The sequence below is a fragment of the Plectrocnemia conspersa genome, unplaced genomic scaffold (genome assembly GCF_051122295.1).
Source record: "Plectrocnemia conspersa isolate PC_06_02 unplaced genomic scaffold, ASM5112229v1 ptg000001l, whole genome shotgun sequence".
Classification (NCBI taxonomy): Eukaryota; Metazoa; Arthropoda; class Insecta; order Trichoptera; family Polycentropodidae; genus Plectrocnemia; species Plectrocnemia conspersa.
In genome coordinates, this window is record NW_028277165.1 from 21,884,642 (window position 1) to 21,911,551 (window position 26,910).

The 26,910-nt window shown below is 33.6% G+C and overlaps 2 protein-coding genes across 4 annotated transcripts in view; one reads left to right on the plus strand and one right to left on the minus strand.

Moving 5' to 3' along the window:
* Nucleotides 1–985: 985 nt before the first annotated feature.
* CCT3 (chaperonin containing TCP1 subunit 3) lies at nucleotides 986–5,880 on the plus strand. The gene is made up of 10 exons (XM_088183461.1): nucleotides 986–1,080; nucleotides 1,154–1,215; nucleotides 1,357–1,533; nucleotides 3,565–3,762; nucleotides 3,831–3,955; nucleotides 4,016–4,211; nucleotides 4,284–4,700; nucleotides 4,761–4,881; nucleotides 5,017–5,201; nucleotides 5,270–5,880. The coding sequence occupies exons 1-10, from the start codon at nucleotides 1,047–1,049 to the stop codon at nucleotides 5,378–5,380; spliced, it is 1,626 nt and encodes a 541-aa protein (XP_088039587.1). The 5' UTR covers nucleotides 986–1,046; the 3' UTR covers nucleotides 5,381–5,880.
* Nucleotides 5,881–8,012: 2,132 nt separating this feature from the next.
* Nucleotides 8,013–26,910, minus strand: part of LOC148239214 (uncharacterized) — a 52,937-nt gene continuing 34,039 nt past the window's right edge. For 2 of the 3 annotated variants that reach the window (XM_088183792.1, XM_088183791.1), the window contains exon 2: nucleotides 8,013–10,042. In XM_088183792.1, coding sequence (XP_088039918.1) covers nucleotides 8,693–10,036 — 1,344 coding nt within the window. In that variant the 5' untranslated portion in view covers nucleotides 10,037–10,042 and the 3' untranslated portion in view covers nucleotides 8,013–8,692. Of the gene's footprint in view, nucleotides 10,253–26,910 lie in introns of all 3 variants that reach the window. The other variant, XM_088183799.1, reaches the window with a different exon arrangement.

The window sequence follows — 26,910 nt, forward strand, 5'->3', positions numbered from 1 at the left end:
ATTAATTGAATAAAGTTGAAATTCGTACCTAGTGTAGTCTTCGTTTCGAAAGCGCCAAGTTAAAAGGGCTAAGGTTCAGTGAAAATTAGAAAAATTATCTCTATTATAGGTAAAACTTATAAAGTAAAGTAATGAATTATCAGTTCTGTATATAATGACAGCTGGTGTTTTGCAGAAAAGTATACTCGAATCATTGCTTTTGTCGTAAACAAATACGTGATTTGAGAGGGGTGCAGGTTGGGGAGTTTACCCCCACTTGGATTTGATCAGAAGAATGCACATAATTTTGGTGGAACGATGGTGATGGGTGGCATTTAGACACAGATTGAGCCGTTGCAGTAATATTTTATTGAGATATATTTTGGTTTAAATGTTATTTATGAAAGTGGATAGTGGATGGGACTCCACTACCGTTGTCTATCCATCGGTCCACCAAAAGAATGTTACTAGAGTGCCGACAAATTTTGGCCATAATAAAATAAATACATATATAAATAGCCCCCCCATATCATTTAATGAAATACCATGAATCTGAATGAGATTTAAATATTGAATAAACGACCACTGACTGACTAGCTTTTGCTTCCCCTCCCCTGGAAAAAATTGAAACGACATCATTGGGTGAGAATTATGTTTAATAAATAATAAGCATTAGGATCTATATTTTTATTTATCTAAAGAGGCGATTGTAGAAAAAAGTACAGATTCGCAAAGAGTTGTGAAAATTTGTATTTATTTATAACACTGTTTAAAAATAAAATTTTGCTTAGGAAGGTTTTTATTTAACTCACCTTCGAATTTTTATTATAAATAAATAATTTTGGAATATGTTTTTCCTTAGACGAAACATAAAAAACTGAATTAATGAAATGAATATTAGTGTAGTTAAAATTGTTTATAATTAAAATAAAATGAAATTCTAGAAAGGTCTATGTTAGATTCACGAACACAGTTGAACACGCGCATCCAGATGTCGCTAGTGTCCATTGTGAGTTTGAAGTGAGGTTAAGTGCACGCGCTGTGTTCTCACTTCTCCATCTACAATCATGTTCGGGGGCCAGCAGCCGATACTCGTCTTGAGTGCGTTGAATGATCCGTTTTCTTACAATTTTCCGTTCGTGCAACGTTACTGTCATTGTTTCGTCAATTTCAGGTCAAAACACAAAGCGTGATTCGGGAAGGAAGGTGCAGTTGGAAAATGTCAATGCCGGAAAAGTAAGTCATGCATGATATTTTTTATGTTCTATTCGATATATTTGAACATTTGAAGCATATTTGTCACTGTTGTAACCAAGTTTTGACGCCCACGCCGGCATGCGAATGGGCGTTGTTTTAACTCGCGTCTTTCACTTTCAGGCTATAGCTGAAGTCATAAGAACATGCCTCGGTCCGAGAGCGATGTTGAAAATGTTGATGGATCCTATGGGCGGCATCGTCATGACCAACGACGGTAATGCTATCCTTCGCGAGATTACAGTTCAACACCCAGCAGCGAAAACTATGATCGAAATCTCAAGGACGCAAGACGAAGAGGTATTTTACTTTAAAACAATTATATACAGACAACATAACATTATGTCCGTGGTCTTCATTTGCTTAAGACAGTGATACATTTTTGCGCAACAGTTGAGACGGGTTGTCTGTGGGCTTTAGGTGTCTCAAAAGTAAGTCGCTCGTCAAGTGGATGAAAAGAGAAAAACAAGTTGAATCGGCCTCCCTTCGGTTGTAGTCCAAGCTAAAGGTCTCTTGAGTAGAAGTGATTGCCAGGGTCCTAGTATTTCTATTCATGGTGGATTCTGTGGTCCGCCCGTTTTCGGTGGGATGACCAATTAGAGAAAGGGTGAATCCCTTTGAAATAAATTACCGTTGATTGATAAAGTAGATTGGAAACAGCTATGCACGTTATCTATTATTAAGGCGATAAATATTTAATCCTTTATAATTTATGGCGAATACCTTAATAAGTTAAGTGGTCTCTCACTGTTTCTCATTTTAAACGAAAAACCCATTTTTTTCTGTTTCCCAAATATGGAAAAACATTGTTTTTTAATTTTTCGTAAATCCCTAAGTTCTATAAGTATAGCAACTCATCAGTGTAAATATTGAAAATAATCAATAGGTTGTATACAGTTTGCGGGAACTTGGGGCCCAGGACATTTATCACTTGGTGGCAAATATTGCTATTTATAAGATACATTATCATTACTAATTATTATTCTCCAATTTTTTGATGTGGTGCGATTCGTCTGAGGTACCGTTTCTTTGTCGCTGTTATTTAAATTGCCTGTATTCCATTTCGATTCAAGGCAACAGGCCTAATTTCGACGCTACTTTACTATCATCATTGGAAGATGAAAAATCAAACATGAAATCCTCCCCATCACTATCATTACAATCACTATATTCATCAATAGCACTGTTTTTTTTGCAATGGAATTTAAAAAAAAATTCACAATAAAATTTAAAAAATGAAAAAAATAAGTAATTAAAACAAAATTATTACTCACCATAGTCTTACTTAGACACAAATTATGGACACCCGAGACACTGTCGAAAACACAATAGGCAATAAAAACGTCACCGACGCATGTCTACCGAAGGACGGATCGCCAACCATTGCCTTCAGGAGAAATTTACGGCACATTTGCATTTAAATTTAGTCATCAAAAAAAAAACCCGACTTATCGCAATACCTGGCTTGATTCAAGTAAAAATTATATTTTTCTGATAAGAAATGCTTCTTGAAACTCTTGTCTACAACACTGCAAAAACGTCATTCAAAACATGCACAGGAAATACCCAAAAATCAATGTTATATTTCATTAATTGAAATAGTGCAGCTGACGCACCATACGAGTAATATAAAGCCATGCGCTGGGAGTCCCACGCACCTTACGAGCGGAAAGGGTTAAGATTGCTTAATTTAAAGAAAATATTCTCTCTAAAAATAATTGATCTATAATTAAATATAAAATATAGCAATAGTCTATTTATTTCCAAGAGTCAGTGTGCAATAACATTGTTTAACATGTAATTATATTGTGCTCTCAATGAATCGATTGATCTCATGGCGAACGACCAATTTTAATTATAAAAAATACCTAAATTAACTCACCACTCAAAGGGTTAATTAAAACTCTTTTTTATTCTATTTTCATTGATTTAGTGAAATTTTTAGTACTTGGGATGAATTTAAAAACATATTTAAAGCATATTTTACAAGAATATTAAAAAACTGATAAAAATATCTTCGATTCCAGAATTAATTCAAAAAGATCATTGATTTGCCCTTTAAAAGACTAGTCTATAATAATCTTGAAATATCATAGTATCAATTATTTGGAACTTCTGCAAGGCCAAATATTTTATCATAATTGAGAATATTCAGAAAAGTTTCTTCTGATACTTCTATATGAGGAAGTTCTCTATTTTTATTCAGTAATAACTTGATTTCCGACTATTTTTCTTTTGACTTTAATGTCTGTAAAGATTTACAATTTTTTATGGAAATTAAAAAGCATTTTACATTTGTCGTGTTTATAATATTATTTTGTTTTAATATAGGTTGGCGATGGTACTACTTCCGTTATCGTACTCGCGGGTGAAATTTTGGCAATGTCGGAACCATTCTTGGAGCAAAACATTCACCCCACAATTATCATTAAGCAATACCGTGCCGCGTTAGAGCACGCCACTCGCGTTCTAGAAGAACAAGCTGCGTTCCCGTTCGACGTTAACGATAGAGAAAAGTTAAAAGATATTGTAAGTAATGAGTTACTTGAATTAATACTATTCATGTATTGGTAAATAATATTATATCATTTATAAAGGTGCGTACTTGCGTCGGAACAAAGTTTATCGGCAAATGGTCAGAATTAGCCGTAAACATTGCACTGGACGCTGTTCAAACTGTGATGATGACTGAAAACGGAAGGACCGAGATTGATATCAAGCGGTATGTAATCTCTTAAAAATTAACTTTGTTGACGTATCGATTAATTGCTTTTTGCTGTAGATATGCCAAAATCGAGAAGATCCCTGGTGGATCGATTGACGAATCTTGCGTTTTGAGTGGAGTTATGCTCAACAAAGATGTTACGCACGCCAAGATGCGAAGATACATTGAAAACCCACGCATCATATTGTTGGATTGTCCGCTAGAATATAAAAAAGGGGAGTCTCAAACGAACGTCGAAATCATGGGTGAAACTGTAAGTTATTTTATACTTAAGTAGATGTTTTATATTGTATTTATCTAATATTTAAAATATATAATATTCCAGGATTTCACCAGAATGCTGCAATTGGAAGAAGAGCATGTTTTGCGATTGTGCAATGAAATCATCGCTTTGAAACCAGACGTCGTATTTACTGAGAAAGGCGTATCGGACTTGGCGCAACACTTTTTGTTGAAAGCTGGCATTTCGGCGATCAGAAGAGTGCGCAAATCTGATAACAATCGTATCGCAAGAGCTTGCGGCGCCGTCGTTGTCAATCGTACCGAAGAATTGAGAGAAAGCGACGTCGGAACGAAAGCTGGGTTATTCCAGATCAAAAAGATGGGCGATGAATACTTCACATATGTCACAAAATGTAAAGATCCCAAGGCTTGCACAATTCTGTTGAGAGGAGCTTCGAAGGACGTCTTGAATGAGACTGAGAGAAATTTGCAAGACGCTCTTCACGTCGCACGGAATTTGGTAAATATTCATAAATAGCCATACAATTTCAATGTGATTCTGAAATTCTCTTATTTTTAGATGCTCTCACCAAAAATCGTCGCCGGTGGTGGAGCAGTCGAAATGCAAATATCTCGCTCAATTGCAAGCGATCTTTCATACCCTGACAATTCACCATATCATGCTATAGGCCGTGCTCTCGGTAATTATAAATATATATTTAATCAATATAGAAAATTTTTGTTGCACCAATATTGGGCAACAGAAATTAGTTAATGTTTAATTGTATAAAATATTACTGGCAGCCACAATAGTAATACTATTTTATTTGTTTTAGAAATCATCCCCCGTACTTTGGCTCAAAACTGTGGTGCTAACACCATCCGTACTTTAACTGCCCTTCGCGCCAAGCACCTCGAAAATAGCACAGGCGTTTGCCCATATGGAATCAACGGTGAAACCGGAGAGATAGCTAACATGATCGATATTGCTGTATGGGAACCGTTGAACGTTAAATTACAGGTAATGGAATAAAATATTGTTATAATACTAAATAATTTAAATATATATTAATTTATTAATGATTTTAGGTATATAAAACTGCCGTGGAATCGGCAATTTTATTATTGCGCATAGATGATATTGTGTCTGGTTCCAAGAAGAAGGACGCTAAAGAAACAGCAGGAGTACCTCAAGATTAAGCGATCAACTAGAATATTTTTACAGTTAATTTTTCTCACTCAACTAGCCGATTATATTTAAAGAAAAAAAACATTCATAACACCGTAATCATTGATAGCTTTAATATGCTAATTTAAAATACATTTTTATTAACAAATACAATAATTTTTATACATATTTAACTATATATAATAATATGTATTTGTAAGAGCTTGAACTTTTCAATTAAGCTTTGTGATATCAGTTGATACTTATTTGTGTGTACTTTTGGTTGTTTGAAGCTCGGATATTTATTTTAAAATGTATGTTATTAAAATATTTTTTTATATCCACTTATTGTACCGACAGGATTACGATGAAAGTATTTTACTGATTATTCATAGATGGCTAGTATAAAAATAATTAATTTAAAGCTTCACGAAAAGTATTATTTTGCAACTGTAACATGCGAAATTATTTTTATACGATATTTTCGTAAAATAATTTTAATTTTCACCGCAATAAACGCTTTTAAATTATATTACCTGTTTTTTCATTATATTGATCCATTTACCATTTATTCTAAATATAATATATGATATAAATTTACCACTTTTTTCTCATTTTTTTACAATAGTTTAAAATATTAGGTTTCTACTACTACTATTTTAAAATCAATTAATAATTATAAGTATACGTTAGGTCAATTTAATTATTAATTACATATTTATCATCTTATTAAATCAATTTAGAGTACACATGTGCATTATCAGATGTGAAATATGTTGGAAATGTTTTTCTTGTCAACCTACCGACAACCCGCTCCTATTTTTTCTTCTCGCCCTCATTTTACTGTCTGCTCATGAATATGCAAGCTTTCCCATCCTCTACATCACACAATTATTATTTCACACATAGGGACAAGACCACCCTCACCTACTGCGTCCAGGGATACCTGAATTAATTTAAAAATATATTTTAAATTATTAAATTAATTGTGTTTTATCTTAATCAAATATAGAAGTCTTACCTAATGCATTACAAACATTGACATACCTTAAACATTTTGTATATAATTGTAAAATTATGATGATTATTTATTTAATATATATAATATCGTATAAAAATTGAAAAAAATAAGAGTCTTCATTCGGATAAATTTTTATGCATATGATGGTCTATACATACATATATTTTTGAAATTTTTAATCGAAGGTCATCTTGGGAGATTCTTGATCTAGGACAAAGGGGAAGAAATTGCTACAGGAGCTAAAAAATAAAAAAGGGGATTTCGGGAATTTTTATTCAATTAGGGATGCTGCGGTCAACTCGGACTTTTTTGTTTAAGAAGGACAAAGGAGGACATCCGGTCACCTGAATATACAGGCATACAAAACATTATTTTTTTTCTGAATATGTGATATGCTTTCTTTATAAATTAAATAAATATTAATCACCATTAACTGGGCAAAACATATATAAAGAACCTATATTTTAAGAAGGTTTGACTCATCGCCTACAGATATTACTACTATATACGTTACATCAGCAATGATGAATTTCTTATTTTGAGGAGACATGCATTGAAATATGCACCTGTGTTCGGAACAATTTACTACTGCGAACAGTTATTTTCAAAATCTACTTAGAAATGTAATTGCGAGTATCATCATCAATAGTCAATACCAGTTAACATCCCACGCCTCACTAAAGAGAAGCAGTTTCATCACGTTAGGGGTGAGTTTATAAAATGTTTGATGAAAAACAGCAGATCTTTTTTAGTTAAGAATATTGAATGGTCCACGGATGATTTTATAAATATCCAAATTGCCCTTGGCATAAAAAATATATTACACATATAGGCACACAAGCCATTGTCCTACGTATCTTACTACGTGTAATTTTATTATTATTTAAACAATTATTTTTCAATATTGATAAAATATTCCAAATTGGAGAAAATTTACATAATATGTAATTATAAGTAAGTTACGAATTTGATACATATGTATATATATTTTATAAAATTGTTATTATCTAAATTGAATTGTTGCAACATATATTTATTTATTGAAAAAAGGTATGAAATTGTTACGTGAGTAATATATTGCGCGAAAAAGTGTTACACCGAGGGGTTCCTCCGCTTCAAAGAAAGATTTATGACATTAATGCATACAAGAGTGTATATTGTGCGGCGGAAGATAATATTATGCGCCACTCTGCATACCTGAAAGCCTCTCTCGTTGTGGATGGTCGCTGTGATCCTCTCAAATAATAAAAACCGCAAATATATTTACATGCAGGTATACGCCGGTGATGTAATATTTCCCCGCACATAATACACGACGGGGATGCGAAATTTAATTTATGTGATTTTTCTTACACAAATACGTATGCGGAAAATGCTACGTCACAATAGTGAGATTCGCCATAGCCCACTTGATTTATCTAAATGTATTATTTTTTAAGTTTTATTTTATTTTCATTATGGCCGGTAATAATTTCTTTTAGACTAACGTCACATTTTTAAAATGGCGCCGTTTGATTGAAATTGCACCAATTTAAATGAACGTCGATCGCGTACGTTCTATGAATACTGAAACATGACATATGCAATTTCCTGCGTTTTCATCAATGAATCATTATTTATATATATACATAAATAAAATTCTGTTTATGTTGTAATATTGATTTTATTGAATTTAACGATTGAGAATTGACATTTAGGCATTAAATACATAATTTTATATATCTTTATACAGTATAATCTTGTACAAGGGTTCTAAACTTTTTCGCCTTCTTACTAAGTAATGAACTACTAATAATTATTATATTCTTGTTATATTATACGTCTAGATTATTCGAGATAGAGAAAGTCAGTAAGTTGGTTACAAATTTAAGTAGCAACATATGATTTTACCGCCAAATGGCAACACTAACTAGGTGATATTGTAAGATGGCGGTGCTTCTTAATGAGTTTTTCTTGCTCATTGTGGTTCAGCTACATTAAAATCATATTTCGGAAGAGTTTGTCCAACAGTAGACAAAAATAAACGTTGATTTCATATTAGTAATCTAATCGTTTAATTTAAATCTATATTTGTAACTTACTTAACGACTTTTTCTCGTTTAAGTGGGTATGCGATATACGTTTAATTAATATATGATATTGTTGATTAAATATTGTTCTAACATTAGAGGATTAACAGTATTTACAAGAATGATTCGTTGGGGGGACATTAGGATTTATTATGCAGAACCCTCGCTTTTCCTGATCCGTTCCAGGCACCTACCTACGCACTCCACATGTACAATTCACACTTCGTTTACCGCCGACAATACGTCTAGAGAAGTCATTGATCTTCCAGGACTTCGACGTCGCTGGCGGGGCCGTCTCCCCTGCCGCCGTTTCCGGCGACCCTACCACCCTTCACGTAATCCACCACCAGCTCGAGACCTATTAGCGCGCGGAGGTCCTTACACCGTTTCTTCTTTGTCTCCGAAGAGTCCGAATCGTTGGCGCCGTCCAAATCTCCGGACATTTCCGGTTCCGGTTCTGCTTTTCCACCCCCATCGCCATCCTCAGCTTCCTCGGAGCGGTTCGACAGCTCGCCGTAGATTCGCTTCAGATTCTGCATCACATAATGTGTGCTCGTGGAGCTCTTCTCCCTTTCCTTTATTTTAGAATCGATATCGTCGAAGTATTTCATATTGAACTTACTGTTACCCGCGTGACACAAATTTATCGGAAACTGCTTACTCTCACGCGGCTTAGGCACTGAAAATGCCGACAAGTGACGATTAGATTTAACGTTTTCTTTGAATGCTGAAGTATTGCTGTTTTCGAAGATCAGTGGACCTACATTAGGCGTTTGTTGAGCATCTTGCTCTTGATGCATATTTGTCGAGAGATTCTGCGCGTCTTTAGCGCCGTGTTTTCTATCGTATATATGTCCAGAAACACGCAGATCTATGAAGAAGTTCAAAGGATCGATTCCATAAGGAGGCGGGTATAACGGAGGATACCATAACGGAGGAGGAGGCGGAGGCAGCGGCAATGTCGGAGGAGCCGGATTCTGTGACATGATATCAGAAAACTTTTCATCTTTCATGTGTGCTGTTTCTACCAATTTAGGACTCTTTCTAGTTTTCACTTGAACGTCAATATCAGGAGAATCGCGCTTATCGTCAATATCCGAATGCTGAGCTCTTCCGCTTCCACTTTTGTTTATAGTCAACTCCAAAGGTTTTTCATACGAATGATTCTTGTTGTTGTCTAGTATCTGCTCCGGATATTTATCTTCGCAATGGTGTCTCTCTTCGTGATGTTGAGACGGATTACGTAATTGCCACGGGTCCGGTCTGTGTTGCCAATCTTTCAGATGAGAGCTTTCCAAAGTTGGCGATATCTTGCTTTGATTCCATGAGCGCTTCCTGGACCTCCTGTGGGTCGGTGGTTGATTTGCGTTTTGAGTAGCGAGACGATTTGCTTCGTTGTTGTTTTTCGCATGGACGAAAGACCGAAGCATTTCGCTGAAGAAGTACGAGTGCGGAACGATGGGCATGTTGTACAAGTATGGAGGAGTTGCCGCCAAGAGTCTGCTGACCAGTTCAGCGCTGCGAAGATCTGCAGGACGTTCTCTAGCCGGAGCTCCATTAGCACCGGGAACGGAACCAGCTCCGCTTGCGGTACTCATCGTGAACTGAAATAAAAATAAATTATTATTTTAACTTTGTATTATTAAAGGTGCATTAAAATAATAATCTGTCATTGTTTTTTAAAATTTTGCTATATATTTATTAAATCCATCAATTTGTTCTTTTGAAATTATTCTGTTTTCTTTGTATGTATTTAAAATCAATTTAACTGGAATAGGTAAAAACTGAATCATTAGCTTTTCTATTAATATATTCTCAATCGAAATGATAGCGTTTAAAATTTTATAATATACTTTTTTATACTTTTATTTTTTGATCATCTGGTAGCGTTAGTGAAAAAAAAATGTTATTTCCATAGCTTATTACATACATTTGCAGAAGTATAAGTAAATCGTAAGTCAGATTTAATAAAATTTTGACAAGCTATAAAATTAATTTTATTCTGTTCAAACCCAAACATAATTTGTCAGCTGATCATGATAGTATAGCTTATATATATAATATTATGTTACTAATAAATTTTTAAATTTGTATTATAATAACTTTGTTTCGTGAGTTTAGTTTTTTTTCTTACCACTCGACATTTTTTCACTACCGACAAAAACATAGTATACTTATCTAATTGATTTAATATGTCTTTTTATTGCTAACATAATATTTAAATGGTGAGTCAAATATACGAATTTTGCAGCTAGCGTAGGATAAGATAAGATAAGATTTAAGGAACACGCGAATTAAATTTTACACATAATCTTGTAGCAAAAATCAGAAGTAAGCAGTGCTGTTAATATTTTGTAGCGATGCGAATTAAAAATTTATCAGTATGATTTATATGTTTAAACGTTTAAAGGGCATCTTTAGGTTTTCCTAATTATCATATTGAATATTTTATGGAAAGTTACGAAGGAAATAAAATATACAAAAAGTTTTAATCATACATAATTATGTACAAAGTGTCCTTAATATCACATAATGATTTTATTGAATTTCACTGTTTCAGTGAAGAGTTGAATTAAATGACGAACTTCTCAGGGACGTTTTTTTAATATTTCGATTTCATTAAGATTCATAGTATTTCCCTATTTAAAATCCACGTCAAAAGCAATATAATCGTGCCGCTGCCGTCGCACTCGAAACGCTCAGTTATCTAGCGTTCATATTAAGACTTTTTATAACAATATTACGACTTACAATAAGTGTAAATCAAATTAAGTATACTGAATTTTGATCAATAGGAGAGCGCAAAAAACAACTATTCATCCTCAAAAGTCAAAAATTCACGTCAAAAGCAATAAAATTGCGCCATCTTATTGACTAAAATTCGGCTTGAATATACTTTGACCGATAATCTAATATCAGAAGTCGGTAATAATGCCGGTAAAGATAGCTATCATATTTTTAAAACATAGTGTAATATCGAAGTGCAGAGAAACTATGGAGCAATATGCGAGATGTGACGTATGTCTGTACTTCTTTTTCCGTTTATTTTCCCCTGAGAGTTGAGTTGGCTTAGTTTCTATTTTAGACTTAACCGCATGAAATTTCATTAGGTTAGGTTTGGGTTTGAACAGCAAATTGAGTTTTATATACATTTTAGAGCAGCATATAATTTCATTAGCGCCTGTCGGTTAAATTATATTTTCGCTAGTAGAGATACACATCTATTGGAGTATTTCGATTTCACTAGTGAAAATATAACTCCCCCAAAAAACACACATACACTGTAACGTAAATAAAGTATATAAATGTATATATTACTACGTATGAAAGGTTGAAATCATATACATTTTACTAGGACCTGCCAGATATGTAAATCATATTTTCGCTGATAAAAATATATATCGGTGACAATGTATTCCGATATGATTTCACTGAAATGACATATTTAAAAAAAATATTTTCGGAATAGATTTTCTTTGCGGGATAATCTGAAATTTTTTGATTTAGAATAAGGATCGGAATTTCAGTTTTTTTCATGGAGGGGGGCAAAAGTTGGCCAGTCAGTGGTAGTTTTTTTTTGGTGACAATGTATTCCAATATGATTTCATTGAAATGACATATTTAAAAAAATATTTTCGGGTTAGTTTCGAGACTGTTTTATCTACAGTTTCTGTTTACAGGGATAACCCGAGATTTTCTGGTTTAGAATCAGGGATGTCATTTCAGCTTATTCCAGGGGGGGAGGGGGCAAAAGTTAGTTAGTCAGTGTTTTTTTAATATTTTAATTTCATTAAAATTCATAGTATTTCATTAAATTGCACGCATTTTTTTATCAAATTCAAAAGGGGCAAATACCTACATCTGCCCCCCCTCAAATGACATTTCTGGAGCTACTAAAAGCATTTGAATTATATCATATACAGGAGTTGACGATTTTTTGACTGCGCATTTTTCTAAAATACTATTTGTTTTTTATAAGTTTATTTAAAAAAAATACAATTAATTATTTCAATAAATACTAATTCGATATGTTATATATTTATCGTTAATATCGAGAGGAAAATATACTAAAGATTAATGCTTCTCTGGTATATAATTTTTAATTGCATTGTCACTACAAAACGCTCTACGCGTAAATTGGCACGGAAAGCATTTTCCGGAAAGCGGAAATTTATAAGAAAACTTATACATTTTATTTTCTGGTATCTGAAATTATTAGTCAAGTTTCTTCATCGCCTTCAACTGAAAAATGAAACTCATTGTGTCAATTTACACGATATAAATGTAGCGTAATATAGAGGTAAAATCTGTGTATGTAAAATATGTATGTACATATACGAAAAACGATGGGTACGAAGGTGAGTATATATTAGTAAAGTCCAAAAGTTATGTGTAGTCATAGACGATGAATCGTTAGTCAATGGAAACATTTTCGTTTTTAATCACGACTCGCTATCATTTTAATTGGTCCGTCCGATCTTTGGCTCGCCCGATAGTTCCGATTCGATCGAGTTGGTCGCCCCTGGCCATATATAATACCTTCGAGAGGCGAAAGCGGCAAATGCGGAAATAGGCAAAGCATTTTGCCAATTTAGCTCCATCCGAGCGGCAGAGGGGGCGAAGCGCCCGGAAGCCCACCAAAGGGATATTTGAGCGCAATTTTTGCGAGCGCTCAGCTGGGCTTGCTTTTGAGCACATTTTGTACCCATGTACCGATGTAGTGTTTTTTTGATATTTTTTTTGTGCGATTCTTTTTTGCACGGCTCATATTTGTTTTTGTGCGCTTTTCGCCGGACAAATCTGCGCAGCGCGAGCTCAGTTTTTCAATACGGTGACTAAATAAACTAAGCGCGTTCGGATAAAAATATATATGTTGAAAAATTACGTAAACTCGCTTGTGTAATACGTATGTAGAACTGGGGGTGGAAAAATACTGCAGTGGGGTTAATCCATGAAATAAAAAGCTCTAACGAAGGATGGTCCATAATATTCTAATCCATCAATCATTTTTGAGTAACTCGTTATGATTAACTATGTTTCAAAATCATTGGACTCTGGTGTACAAGTGGACGTCATATACACAGACTTTGAAAAAGCATTTGATAAAGTTAACCACGCTTTACTTGTAAAAAAGTTATCTAATTTCGGGTTTTCTGAAGATCTCATAAATCTATTCTCAAATTACTTGACCAATAGATATCAATTCGTCAAGTATAATAACTCTTTTTCAGAACGATATAAGACCCCTACTGGAGTACCTCAAGGATCCAATTTGGGTCCATTGTTGTTTTTATTGTTCATTAATGACATAGAAACAGCAATAGAGCATTCAGATTTTTTATTATATGCAGATGACTTGAAAATTTACAAGAAAATGCATTCGATTTCAGGAGGATCTCAACTCTATATGGAAATGGGCTTGCTATAACCAATTGCCTTTCAGTGTAAAGAAATGTCACACAATTTCATTTTCAAGGTCGTTAACGCCGGCAAAATATTCATACCATCTAGGCGGATATTTTCTGGAAAGGTTTTCTTCAACTAAGGATTTAGGAGTGACTTTCGAAGAACATTGGAAATTTAGCCAGCACATTGCAGAGACTCATAGCAAATCCTTAAAAATGCTCGGTTTTATCTTGAGAAATGCGCGTTACTTCAGGAATACTTTAGTATTGCGCACTCTTTATGATACTCTAGTCCGCAGCATACTAGAAACTAGCTCCATCATTTGGATGCCAGGCGTAATGAATCAATGTAATGAATTGAAGCTGGAAAAAGTACAACGTAAATTTCTTCGATATTTATACTTGAAGGAATACGGGTATTATCCGTTCTTGTTTCCCAGTGCTTTTATTTTGGGAGCCCTGGGATACGTTTGTTTGTCGACTCGCAGAAGTGTTTATGTAATTAAACACTTCTGGAAATTGCTCAAGGGCATCGTAGACAATCCTTCAGTGCTCGAGCAGCTTCAAATGTGGGCTCCTGAAGGTGGTTATAGTTCTCGGTCGCGTCCACTATTCTTGCCTGTTAAGTGTAGAACTGGAGCACTTGCCAACTCTTCTCTGGCCAAGGCTATTTATCTGCTCAATTCTGTCCATAGTAATATTGACATTTTCTCTTGTACATATGAGAGCTTTGGTTCAGTTCGTATGGGACAATGCACACCTGTTGAGGTGATTTGTGTCTGTTGTTTTGTCTTGTTTATATTTGTATTATATGTATTATGATGTATTAGTACTTTTGACCATCGTGACGCATTAGGTTTGCCTGTCAGGTCACGATGGTTATAATTTTAATAAATAAATAAATAAATTTGGCGTTCTGGTTTTTCTCAGTGTTTTTCATTTTGATTAATAAAAAAAATATATACAGTACGTGATTATAATATTGCAGTATAATATTTTAGATATCTTTATATTAATTTAAGGACAGAAACCTGGAGGATCGTTGAAGAGAACAAACTTCAATAGGATGATGATTTATTATAATGGACGCGAATAATCGAGGGACCAGAACGGATCGATCTACTTCAATTGATTAGATTGCCTTAAGTTAGGAAGGAATTTCGGGCTTTCGTATTTATACCCAAATCGCAGAAAAAGTAGTCATTAACAACTGCTGCTAATGATTTTTTTTATTTCGAATATATGATAATAAAACCTCTTTGGATTATTGATAATAGATTTAAAGTTTGATGGCGTAACTCTGTGAAAAGCATGCATACGTTTTTGCAATCTGCCTATTCTCACGCAGAGCAGTTTAATCTTATTTTGTTTGGAATCGTTGTCATTTTACACTTACATACATCGCATTAGCATATATTTTGTGTATGGTCTATTGTTATTTGCGGTTTAAGATGTCTAATTTGAGGTTGAGCATGTGTTGGTTTAGCATTCAAGCTGGTAATATCCGGCGCGTCGTCGTTCCCTGATTTCCTGGTTTTCCGGGATTTCAATAATTAAGCTGTGTTACGCTATTGCAAACATAAACATTTTCCGTGATGCTTTCATGAGCTAATTCTGTCAAGTGAGAAAAGATCACGCTATCAGTGTTAGGCGATAATTGTTAGTATTATATTTTTCTTAAGCTTCCTACTACCACTGATATACTTTCTTTAATCAATTTATTTAGCTGTAAGTGATCTATTGAATAGTTAGCTGTTTATAGATTTTGAGATATATACAAATGAGAAATATTTCAAAGATTGAATCATTATTAACTATGTATTAAATACGAGATGTGATCAAAAAATACGGTGAATAATTTTATTACGAACAAAGTAATAATCTTACATCAAATTTGAATTAATCTCATTTAAAGTATTTTTCTTGACTACATATACACTTATCCTAACGTTGATTCCATGATTGGAAGCACTTCTGTCGTGGCCCTCCCAATGTCGTGAATAGTAGCAAAATGTTTTCTTTTTAGCACGGTATTTATTTTTGGGAAGAGACAGAAGTCACATGGTGCTAGATCCAGAGAGAAAGGTGAATATGGACAGACAGGAATCTTTTTTGTGTCAAAAATTTGCGGATCAGAAGCGAGGTGTGGCACGGCGCGTTGTCGTGATGAATGAAATAGCTATTGACCCATTTTTCTGGTCTCGTTCCTCGTATATCATTTCGCAAACGTTGCAGTACGCCCTTGTAATATTCAAAGTTTACAGTGGTTTCTCTTAGAACGAGCTCTGATCGCACTATGCCCTTATTATCGAAAAAAGTAATTAACATGACCATGACGTTCGACTTTGACTGACGTGCCTTCTTAGGGCTAGGAGAGTCACTCTTTTTCCATTGGAAACTCTGCATTTTCGTCTCAGGATCATAGCCATATACCCAATTTTCATATCCAGTAATAATTTTGATCATGAAGTCGGATCTGCATCAAGACGATCCTTCAATTATATGCAAACTGACACACGATTTCCCTTCTGTTCGTCTTTGTTTTGCATGGACCCGTACGCTTCATAAGATTCCCATGTCGTCTGGACGAAGTACCGTTACACGTTTATCTCTTTCTTCGTTGCGTGCGACACCCCTCCCAAGCACTTCTATTACTAGGGAATCGGCATCAGTTCTGGATTGTTTAATGAATAAATTTGATTAACCTACAATACCACTAACTTTATTCCATAATTTTACTACTTATGTATCTGATTTTTTTTAATTTTGCGCAGGATTTCAAAGATTTTTAAAATAAATATAATTATTATAGACATTATTAAATGTGTTCCTACTATTTTTGTTTCCAAAAGCAATAAAATATTTGTATTTATTACAAGAAAAGAGCATTATTATATAATAAAAATAAAATGGTGAATATTTCTTTAGAAGCGCAGGGTAACACCCCCACGGTGTATGGCTGAGAGGCAAATAGTAGTGGATTCTAATTAGAATGTAACGGTAAACCGTCGAGCTCGATAGGAAATCTTATGATGCGACCCGTACGAGATGTTTAGTTCTTCGATAAGCTCTCGAATAGTCAGTTGCCTGTTTGAACGAACCATTTTTAAAACTTTTTGCACGTTTTCGTCTGTTTTTGAGATCCCGACCGTTGCTCGTCTTCAATCGCTCAAACCACTTGTAAAGAGCCTTCAGAGTTACAAGATTATCGCCATACACTGATTTTAACATTTCATGAGCCTCTTTTCACTTAATGTTAACGCGTTGGTCGAAATCCGCGATAGACACGGTAAACACGACCTAACTCTTCCGGCTCTGGAAGTTGGCTGACAAGTCACAACTTGTTCAAACTTGCCACTGACTATCTCAACGGATCAGGTTATCGGACTTATTACTTCAAATGGATGTAGCGTCAGTAGTTGCTGCTATGAAAATTCATTCAACGTATTTTTTGAAAACACATCGTATGTTCATTCGAACTTAAATAAAAACACAAGATAGACATTTAATCCTTACTGAAAAAAAAACACATTATAATAATTTTCTACGAATAGGAAAAACATTCTTTTGAAAATATCATAATATATTTTAATTAAGACCCTTGAAGATATTTTATTTTGTAGTTGAGTTAGAACTTACATTTTACACAAAAACTAAGATGAATTTATTACTTAATATATTTAAAAAAAAGTCATTTTAAAATACATTTTTAGTCTGTTTTTTTGGAAACGTTGAATTCAGTTATATTATTAATTCTACTTTTGATTTAATATGACAAATTAGCAAAAAAAGCAATTTTGTGTGGTAAAGCAGCAAACTACACGTAATTTAATTTGCGAATAGTCTTCATTATTGTATTGCTATAAATCATATGATGCTTGACAGTTTTACGAGCGAGACATAAAGCAATTAAGAGATAGAAGTTCACCTATGTCTAACTTACCATTCTGATGTAAGAAACATGCATTTAAATATTTTACTAATTACTTAGTCAATATTTGCATTGAAAATTAACATTACTGTCAATAGCTACATTCTGATATTTTTTCGGCTTTTTTACACGAATAAACAAATCAGAAGAAAATAAAGTATCAGAAATTTCAGCGGCCAGTTTGGTTATTACAAAGCTTCACATAAATAAATTTCTAATCGATAAAAAATATCAATGCATTTTTAGTTCATTTGTACTTTATAATAAAATAATTATTACTAAATATAAATTTTTATTACATTTAAAAATCAGGGTCATTTCAGAGGGGGGGGGGGGGTTAATTGGCCACTTTTTATAATAATAATACGACTTGAAATAAGTGAGAATCGAATGAAGCACATTTAAACCGAATTTTTTCCAATACAAGAGCGCAAAAACAATTATCCCTTCTCAGAAGTCAAAAATCCACGTCAAAAGCAATACAATCGTGCCGTCGCCGTCACAGTGGGAACGTTCGTTACCGAGCGTTCCCACTGCAACGGCGCCGTTGCAATGGGAACGGCGTAGGTTATGTTTGGTGTTGAACAGCAAATGTACGTTTCACAACTATCAAATAGAGTTTCATAGTCATTTTAACCCTTAGAGCAGTATCACCGTACATGTACGGCGATCGATATTTCACTTTTTTGAGGTACCCCAGATAGTTTTATAGTTACATATATAACTAAAGAAATAATAAATCAAAAACATTATATGCATATAATATATTTTTTATGAATTAAAGAGTACATATAACCAAAAATATGTTCTATTAATTTAATAAAAAAATATATTGAGAATCTCTTAATTAATATAAAAAATATCCACAAAAGCCGAAAAATATTTTAAAAACATGTAAAATAAATTAACTAAATTTAATACTAGAAAAATGTTAAAACAAATTATTAAAACATACTAATACAAAATAGTAGTAAAATAATTAAAAGCTATTAAACGATGACAAATATTGTTTTTTTCTAGAATTTACTATACATGCAATATAAATACTAATAAATAACAACAAAAATAAGTATGGAAAAATACGTAAAATAACTCACCAGGTTTATACTAGCAAATTAACAAATGTGTTTAAAATAACTCACTACTCAAAGGGTTAAAGCAGCATGTTATTTCACTAGCGCCTATCGGTTAAACTGTATTTTCTGTTTTATGCTATAGATATAAAAAATATAATTGTATGCTACATTTTAATCATGTTATACGCCTGACTTATTTAAAACACAATTAAAATGAAAAAAATCTGTTATGGCCAAAAAAGCACCACCCACCAGCGCCGGAGTCGCGCGGCAATTTCGAAAAAGATGACCGGATTTGTCGTCGAAACATACGAGTGTAATATGCGAATAAAACGATTTCGCAGTGCCATTCGCGTTACCTACCCCTCAAACGTTCCGGGTGTGTGTATGCGAGTACTTTACGTCAAATTCAATATGGTACACAGCTCGCGAGCGGCGAAACGATGGAGGCGAACGATGGGACGGGAAGCACACGGGGTGGACGAGGAGTGACACAATGAGCTTCGCCATCCAGAAACTCATCGAGAAGAATGTTATGATCCCGCATCGCTGTGTGTATACCTACGGATACGTGAGTTTTAATTTTTATCACTGATGCAATTTTATTATTGACGAAGAGAAAAATATTTATTCTAAACCTGAGTCCATATATGTACATATCAATACATTTTATATACAATATAACAAAACAGTGTTATACAGATTATTTTGTACGAGGTTCGTCCCAAAAACATGTGTGCTGATATTTGTATTTAAATATATATATATAATATTCGCACAAAATTGTGTACGACCCTTGTTTAGTCACACTGTGATTACGTTTTTCCCTACTGATTATTTTTAGTCGTTTTTATCCTCAATATACCCGAGTGACTAGTGCCGCTCCAAAGTCCATGATCTTTTATGCGCCTCTATTTTGTCACAAAAAGCTAGACAATGAGACGCTCCTTCTTAACAAAAAAATGTTTATACGCCTTCTAAAAACATTTGTGAGTAAAATGTTAATCGGCGTGTCCACTATGACCGAAATTCAAATAATTTGTTCGTTGAATGAACGAAACAAAATGTAAGAATGGCCCACACGCATATATAATAAATTCAATAAAATTATGTATGTAAAATGTGCCATTAATTTTGATGAATTAATTCAAACGCAGCTGATATCAATTCTGGTGATTTGAAATAGCTGTAATTACGTCCTTGATCATATATAATTTTAAATCAAACATTTTCCTTTTGCATCAGTAATTAGCACAGCATTGTGTTATGCATATTTTATAAAATTCAAGAAGTTCAACGATTATGAGAGTAATTAATAATTAAATAAAATAATTATTTTTTAAATAATTAATGTTTTGATTTTTTGCACCAATTGGTTAAATAAATTAATATCGGTAAAAAATAAGAAAAAAATACGAATTTAGTTAAATTCGAATACATCCATTTTGTTTTATAAAATAAATTTATTTTGTTTTATAAAACACAATATTTAATATCATAACATTTGTTTTATTATTTTAGCGCTTTTATAGCTCACGGAAACAATCGCGGATAAGACCGAGGAAAAAATAGCCGCGCCTTAACGTCTGCGGTGCGGATTTATTGCCAACTTTATGCGCGAGCTCATTGTTGAATCGGAGCGCGCGGTTGGTAACCCTGCGCGGTAGGCAACTTTGCCGAGTTACCGTATCGTTCGCTTATATCGCGTATCAACTCGGCTCTATTGTGTGTCTTTACTGAGATGTATTTAATCTGTTTGCCTCGCGAGCTGGGGGGGCGGAGGCGCCGAGGGAGGCAAACGGGCGGGCGATAATATCGGGGGCTCGGCGCATTGTGGAAAATCCTGGAAGGGGTGTCCCTCATGTAAAAGAAATCCAAACACCCTTAATCCAAAACCGCTTTCCCATCGCAGGCAGGGGGCGCTCGGCAAACAAGGTTTTTCATTTTCTGCCCCCCGGGAACGAAAATCCATACGACACAATTAGCGCTGTTTTACGTGCGGTTTTAACGTTCGACGTTAGCGTTCAAAGTTATTTTTCAAAAACTGTACTTCGAATCTTCGAGAAAGATTGGAGCGTAGAGAGGTGACCTGAATAATAGCAACTGAGGTTTACTTCGCCGTGTGAAGGTAAAGAAGATGCTGCATTTATTATAGTATATTTGGCATGATACAGGGACGTCATTTAGGGAAGGACGTCATAAAAGGCAGGTGAGGGCATTCCTCTCCCCTTGAATTTGGCCAGAAAAATGCTTGTCATTTAATGGAATATGAACTTTAATAAAATCGTATCGAAATATTAAGAAAACGACCACTGCCCCCTCCCCTGGAAAATGCTGAAATGACGCCCTTAAATTTAAACCAGAAATTCTCGTAGAAAAATAAATTTTCTTTGAGGCATAACCTCGAATAGCATAGTCTCGAATCTATCCCGAAAATATTTTTTTAAATATGTCATTTCAGTGAAATCATATTGGAATACATTTTCACCATTATATATATATTTTTAAAAGTGAAAATATAATTTATCTGGCAAGTGCTAGTAAAATTATATAATTTCAACTTTCCATACGTAGTAATATACATATATATTTATATATTTTCACCATTAAATATATATTTCTACTAGCGACAATATCATTTAACTGATAGGCGCTAGTGAAATTATATGTTGCTTTAAATGTATACGAAAGTTGCAAAACATACATTTGCTGTTCAAACCCAAACCCAACCTAACGAAAGTTCTAAAACTAATTATAGTTTTAGATTTAAGTCCAAAATACAAACTAGGCTAACCCATCTCTTAGGGAAAATAAGATAAAAAATTAAATATTAAAAGAATAGATTTAAAGTAAATCTTTGCTTTCTATTTACATATATGTAATATATGTTGAAGTGTTAATTGATTGTTTTGTACATGCTTAACCTCACGCTGTCAAGTGACACCACGTTGTTTATATTGCATTACCTTATAATTTACAAACATTTTTTTTAATATAATTTTTTCGATACATTTTTCCAAGAACATAAATATATTTTATATTTGTATTAAATATATTCTGATTACTTTTAAAAGTTGGTAGCACCGCTCTTGGTTTACGATTATTTTTTAACATACTGAAATATTCACACCTTCCATATGATAATATGAAATATGCAGTTTCGCCACGAATTCAAATGTCTTATGTAAATTTCATTCAGCTTTATATACGTACGTTTATGAATAGAACCGACTCGTTTGCTTAATACCATCGTCTCTCGAAAATCCTAACATACATTTTCCCCCGCGGATGATAGAAGGGGTGTATGTCCATAACTGTGTGAGATAGCGCCGAATGTGAATTGTTAAACTTTTTTCTATAAATAAAAAATAATGATTGACTAATTCAAAAATTGATTAGCTAATTATAAGAACAAAAACCGATAAACTAATTAAAAAATGTAAAAACATGAAATAAAAAAAAATATTTATCATATGGCAACTATGGCAAAAATTACACCCGTGCGTACCGCGTGACATAACACACAATTTTGTGACCATTGAACGAAGTAAGAAATAGTATTTACATGCCAATCAACATATGGCGCATCGATCGAAAAATCTATTAGCAAAGTTATCATTTCGTTAATGATAACCTTTTCGCAAGTATGCTTACTTATATAATACTAAAAAAATGTATTTTAGTAATTTTATATATGTATATGTAAATATCCGAGTATAGCAATTCGCCTTCCGCAAAATTGAAATGACTCTGAAAGGATGCGCTGAAATATGAAATTCGAACAAATGGCAAACAATGCACGGTGCGAAATTGAATATCCGTTTAATTTTTCTGAAAACGCTCCAACCTGCTGTTTCATTACTCTTTGTTTTATTACGTTCCACATCACGTGATTGCCCTCGGCTCGTCCCTTGATATGCACTCTTTGAGTTCGCCTCTGAAACCGGCTACCCCCTCTAAATTCAACACGTTTACACTGCGCACTTTTAGAAGAAAAAGTGCAAAAAGCAGATTGTTTGCAAAGAACCAGGCCCCGATCCATTCTTTTCGCCGTCTTGGGCAAAAAATATTTTTGTCGCCCATTTGAAAACACGATTTCTTGCTAACAATTTTTTTTATATGCTTTTAAAAAGTAAAAACCTTATTTTTTAAAAAATAAAATGTATTTATATAAAAAAAATAATAATAAATACAATATTATTTTTTTCAAAAAGGCGGGCTGCTAATTGGGGATTTCATAACGGGACGCGCCTCTTCCCCCGTGCATTCTTTTTTTCAAAAAAATATCCAAATCTATCGGTTAAACAACTTTGAATAAATCGATAAAAACAACACACTGAACAAGAGTTTTTTAGCGCTTTGGATTGTGGATATAGAAGCATTGAGATTTGCGCCGTTACTGAACGCCAGTTATTGCTTAATTTTAAATGGTCTGCAGTAATTTTTTAATGTCATCGAAGGGGTGCGGAGTGTTGACAATGTACGACACGTTCATGCCTTATATATTTTTATTTGTTTTTATAAATTTTATTTTTTCTTTAGACCAATTTTTGCCGGCCCCGAGCAAATGCCAAGTTTGCCCCCCTCCCCTAGATCTGCACCTGCGAAGAGCCAATTTCATATGCAATTAAAATGTCATTTATTAACGTGCAAATGGTTGTCGAGAAAATTTTACGTACGAACTGTTTAATTTAAGATTTAATAATTTAGATATATTTAAAATTGCTATGTTACCTAATTATCTTACATACAATTGCATGTATAATATATAATAATGTTAATATAAAAAATATGGTAGACAATATTTCAAAAAATTCAAAAGGCAATATTTCAAAAAATTAGACCAGTTCTTAGCTTTCATTAAATAAAATTTTTTGTCTAGATAGTCAATGTCGTGAACGCTGATTTTTCATCCGTGTGTTTAAACACCGTGTTACGTGAAATATGTGTTTCGTATTTTGCGAAACTGAATTTAAATAATAAATTGATTAAATTAATATATGTTTTCAATATATTATTAATTATAGTGTAGTAAATAATGGTCGATATTCCAGTTTTTATAACCAAAAGTGTCAAATTTGTGTATGAAAAAAATACAAAAAGCACGAATATGTATATTATACACAGTGTTACCAGAAGTAAAAATGAGTATTGGAGAATTTAATCAAAAAAACTCGAACGGAAAAAAGTAAAAAAATTAAAGTTTTTAGAAAATGTTGGCTGATATTGACGTGGGAGTAAAAATGTCACTATCAAAAACTGTAGATGATTTTAGATATAAACCAAAATAATGTATCTATTATTTATGACATTTAGGTATATTTTATGTGATATTAATTACATATTGATTAATAATTCTCAGAACAATTTCCTTTGTCTAAATATAATCACTGACATACAACGGATACAAAATTACTATTATTATAATTATTTGATAATTCCTCGTACCTTTATTTATCTCTTTGGTTTTAATCAGTTATTTTGTTACATCTATTATGTATAAAATAAAACGCAAATACGAATATATTTTTGTAAAAAATACATTGTGGCATAAAGCTTATGTCATTATTCTTCATACATAAATTTCGCAAAATTTCCCGTGTAATTTCAAGCAAGCTGATAAAATTGTAATAAATCACTCCCGCGTCGCGTTTGTTTGACAAATGAGCGGACAGCGGCGTCGGCACCTTTCTTTTTGATTGTCATTTTAATAAAATTATTCCGGCTCGACGGGGGAGGGTTGCCAGGGTGCGAAACTCTCCATAGGGAGGTTGCCATGCGCTCCACCGAGGTGGCGGGGAGGACCCCCTTTTTTATTTTGAACTTGGTCCGCCAGTGCTCGCAGCTAAATTTTTCAATTAAAGCCCGCTATAAAAAGCCGCGCCGCTTTGATAAGCCGCGCGAAATGAACGGCGATTGTGAAAAAAAGCAACGCGATACGACTCGCTTTAGCGCCGAAAAAAGTAACCGAACGGTCAGATGGTTACTTTGGAACGTTTCAAAGTGAACACTTTACCGTTCGCTACTTTAGAAAGCGACGCTAAACTTCTGTTAGCGTCTTATGTGTGCGACAATCAGAGTCGGGGAGACACAGGGGTACGTGTAATTCAAACGCGACGTCTAATTTAATAACGATCCTTCAGTTTCCATAAATTTGGAATCAACTGGATACATTCCAGGTTTAGATTTTTAATTATTTAATGGTAAAAATTCAACATTGTAATATATGACTGTATAAATATGTAATACCTAAAACGCATTGAGGTCCCGATAATATACTCGCTATATTTGTATACGATTATCATTTTTTTCTATTCTACCGCCTTTGTCTGATTTTTTAATACATCTTTAACATAAGGACGTAATAGTCCGTAACGTCTCAGACTAGTAATTCTGAAGTTGTGGGTTCGGTATTCATTATGTCTAATCGACTTACTCAGTTGGTACAGATTTGCTTGTTGTAACGCATTGGGCTTACGCATGTCAGATTACTACGGAATATTTAATAAAAATTAAAAAAATTATTGAAAAGATAATTTTATGCTATTAATGTTTAAATATGATTTCTGCCATAAAGCGCAATTATAAGTCCAATTTTAGACTAGGCCGTATATCGGCAATAACGCGGCGAATATTGTCTTCCAAGTCGTCCATCGTCCTTGGTTTATCAGCCTAAACTAGTGACTTCACATATCTCTACAGAAAATAATCCAAGGGTGTTAAATCACACGATTTTGGAGGCCTATTTATAGATCCATTACACGAAATTATATGCTCATCGAATGTTTCTTTCAATAAATTGATTGTGGCGCGCGCTGTGTGACATGTTACGCCGTCTTGTTGAAATCAAAGCTCTTCCACATTAATGGCATTCAATTAGAGAACAAAAAAGTCAGTAATCATTGATCTAGCCGGCATCATTTTTGAATAAACATGGACCAACGATTCCACCAACCCATAAAGCACATCAAACAGTGACTTTTTGTTGATATAACGGGGTCTCAATAATGGCTCGTAGATTTGTTTCACTCCAAATGAGGCAATTTTGCAGACAATTTGCAAGCGTTGTTCTGGCGTAAGTATATTCATGGTGAAATGGAAAACCAAACTTGGCACAAATCAGCTGTCAGCTGTCAAAATGGCTGTCTTGGAAAAAGTGTTGCCAATACGAAAAACAAAACTCTAAAAAAAGCATCTTTATACAATATATAATACATTTACATTTTACAGTGAATATGTATTTTTCAGTGAAGCTATATTTTCACTAGTGAAGTCCAAATACATTTTCACATTATTTTTCTGCTAGCGAAAATATAATTCAACTAAGAGGCATTAAAATTATATGCTGCTCTAAAATGTCTATGAAACTCAATTTGAGTTTTGAAATTTCGAAACGTCCATTTGCTGTTCAGTCCCAAGCTTAACACGATGAAAGTTCTAAAACTCATGTACAAAATACAAACTAAGCCAATTAATCTCTCAGGGAAAATAAGCTAAAGAAGAAGTACAGACAGTCGTCGCATCTCGCATATTGCTCTATAGTTTGTCTGCACTTTGACATTACACCATGTTTTAAAAATATTATAGCTATCCTTACAGATATTAATATGGACTTTAGAGATAAGAGTATTGGTAAAAATATATTCAAACCGAATTTTAGTCAATAGGAGGGCGCAAAAATAATTATTACTTCTCAGAAGTCACAAATTCACATCAAAAGCAATAAAATCGTGTCAGCGCTGTCGAAGCGAGAACGCTCGGCGAGCGTTCCCACTCCCCTGGAAAAAGATTACTATTAAAGTCATATGCTCATATGAAAGTTAACCGTAGATATAGTATTATTTGATTGGCTTAATCGGTTATACAAATATGATACTTGTATATTCGTTGTTGAATACCTTTGTTAAGCTAAGTTTAAAGCCTGTCTGGAGTCTGTACGTCTCGCGTGAATCTATTCATTAGTTTAGAAAAATAATATTTAATTTTCATTGAGTCGAACGTGAATTAATTTAAGATGTTATAAGTGATTAAACACGTTCAACTATAATGGATTTATGTTG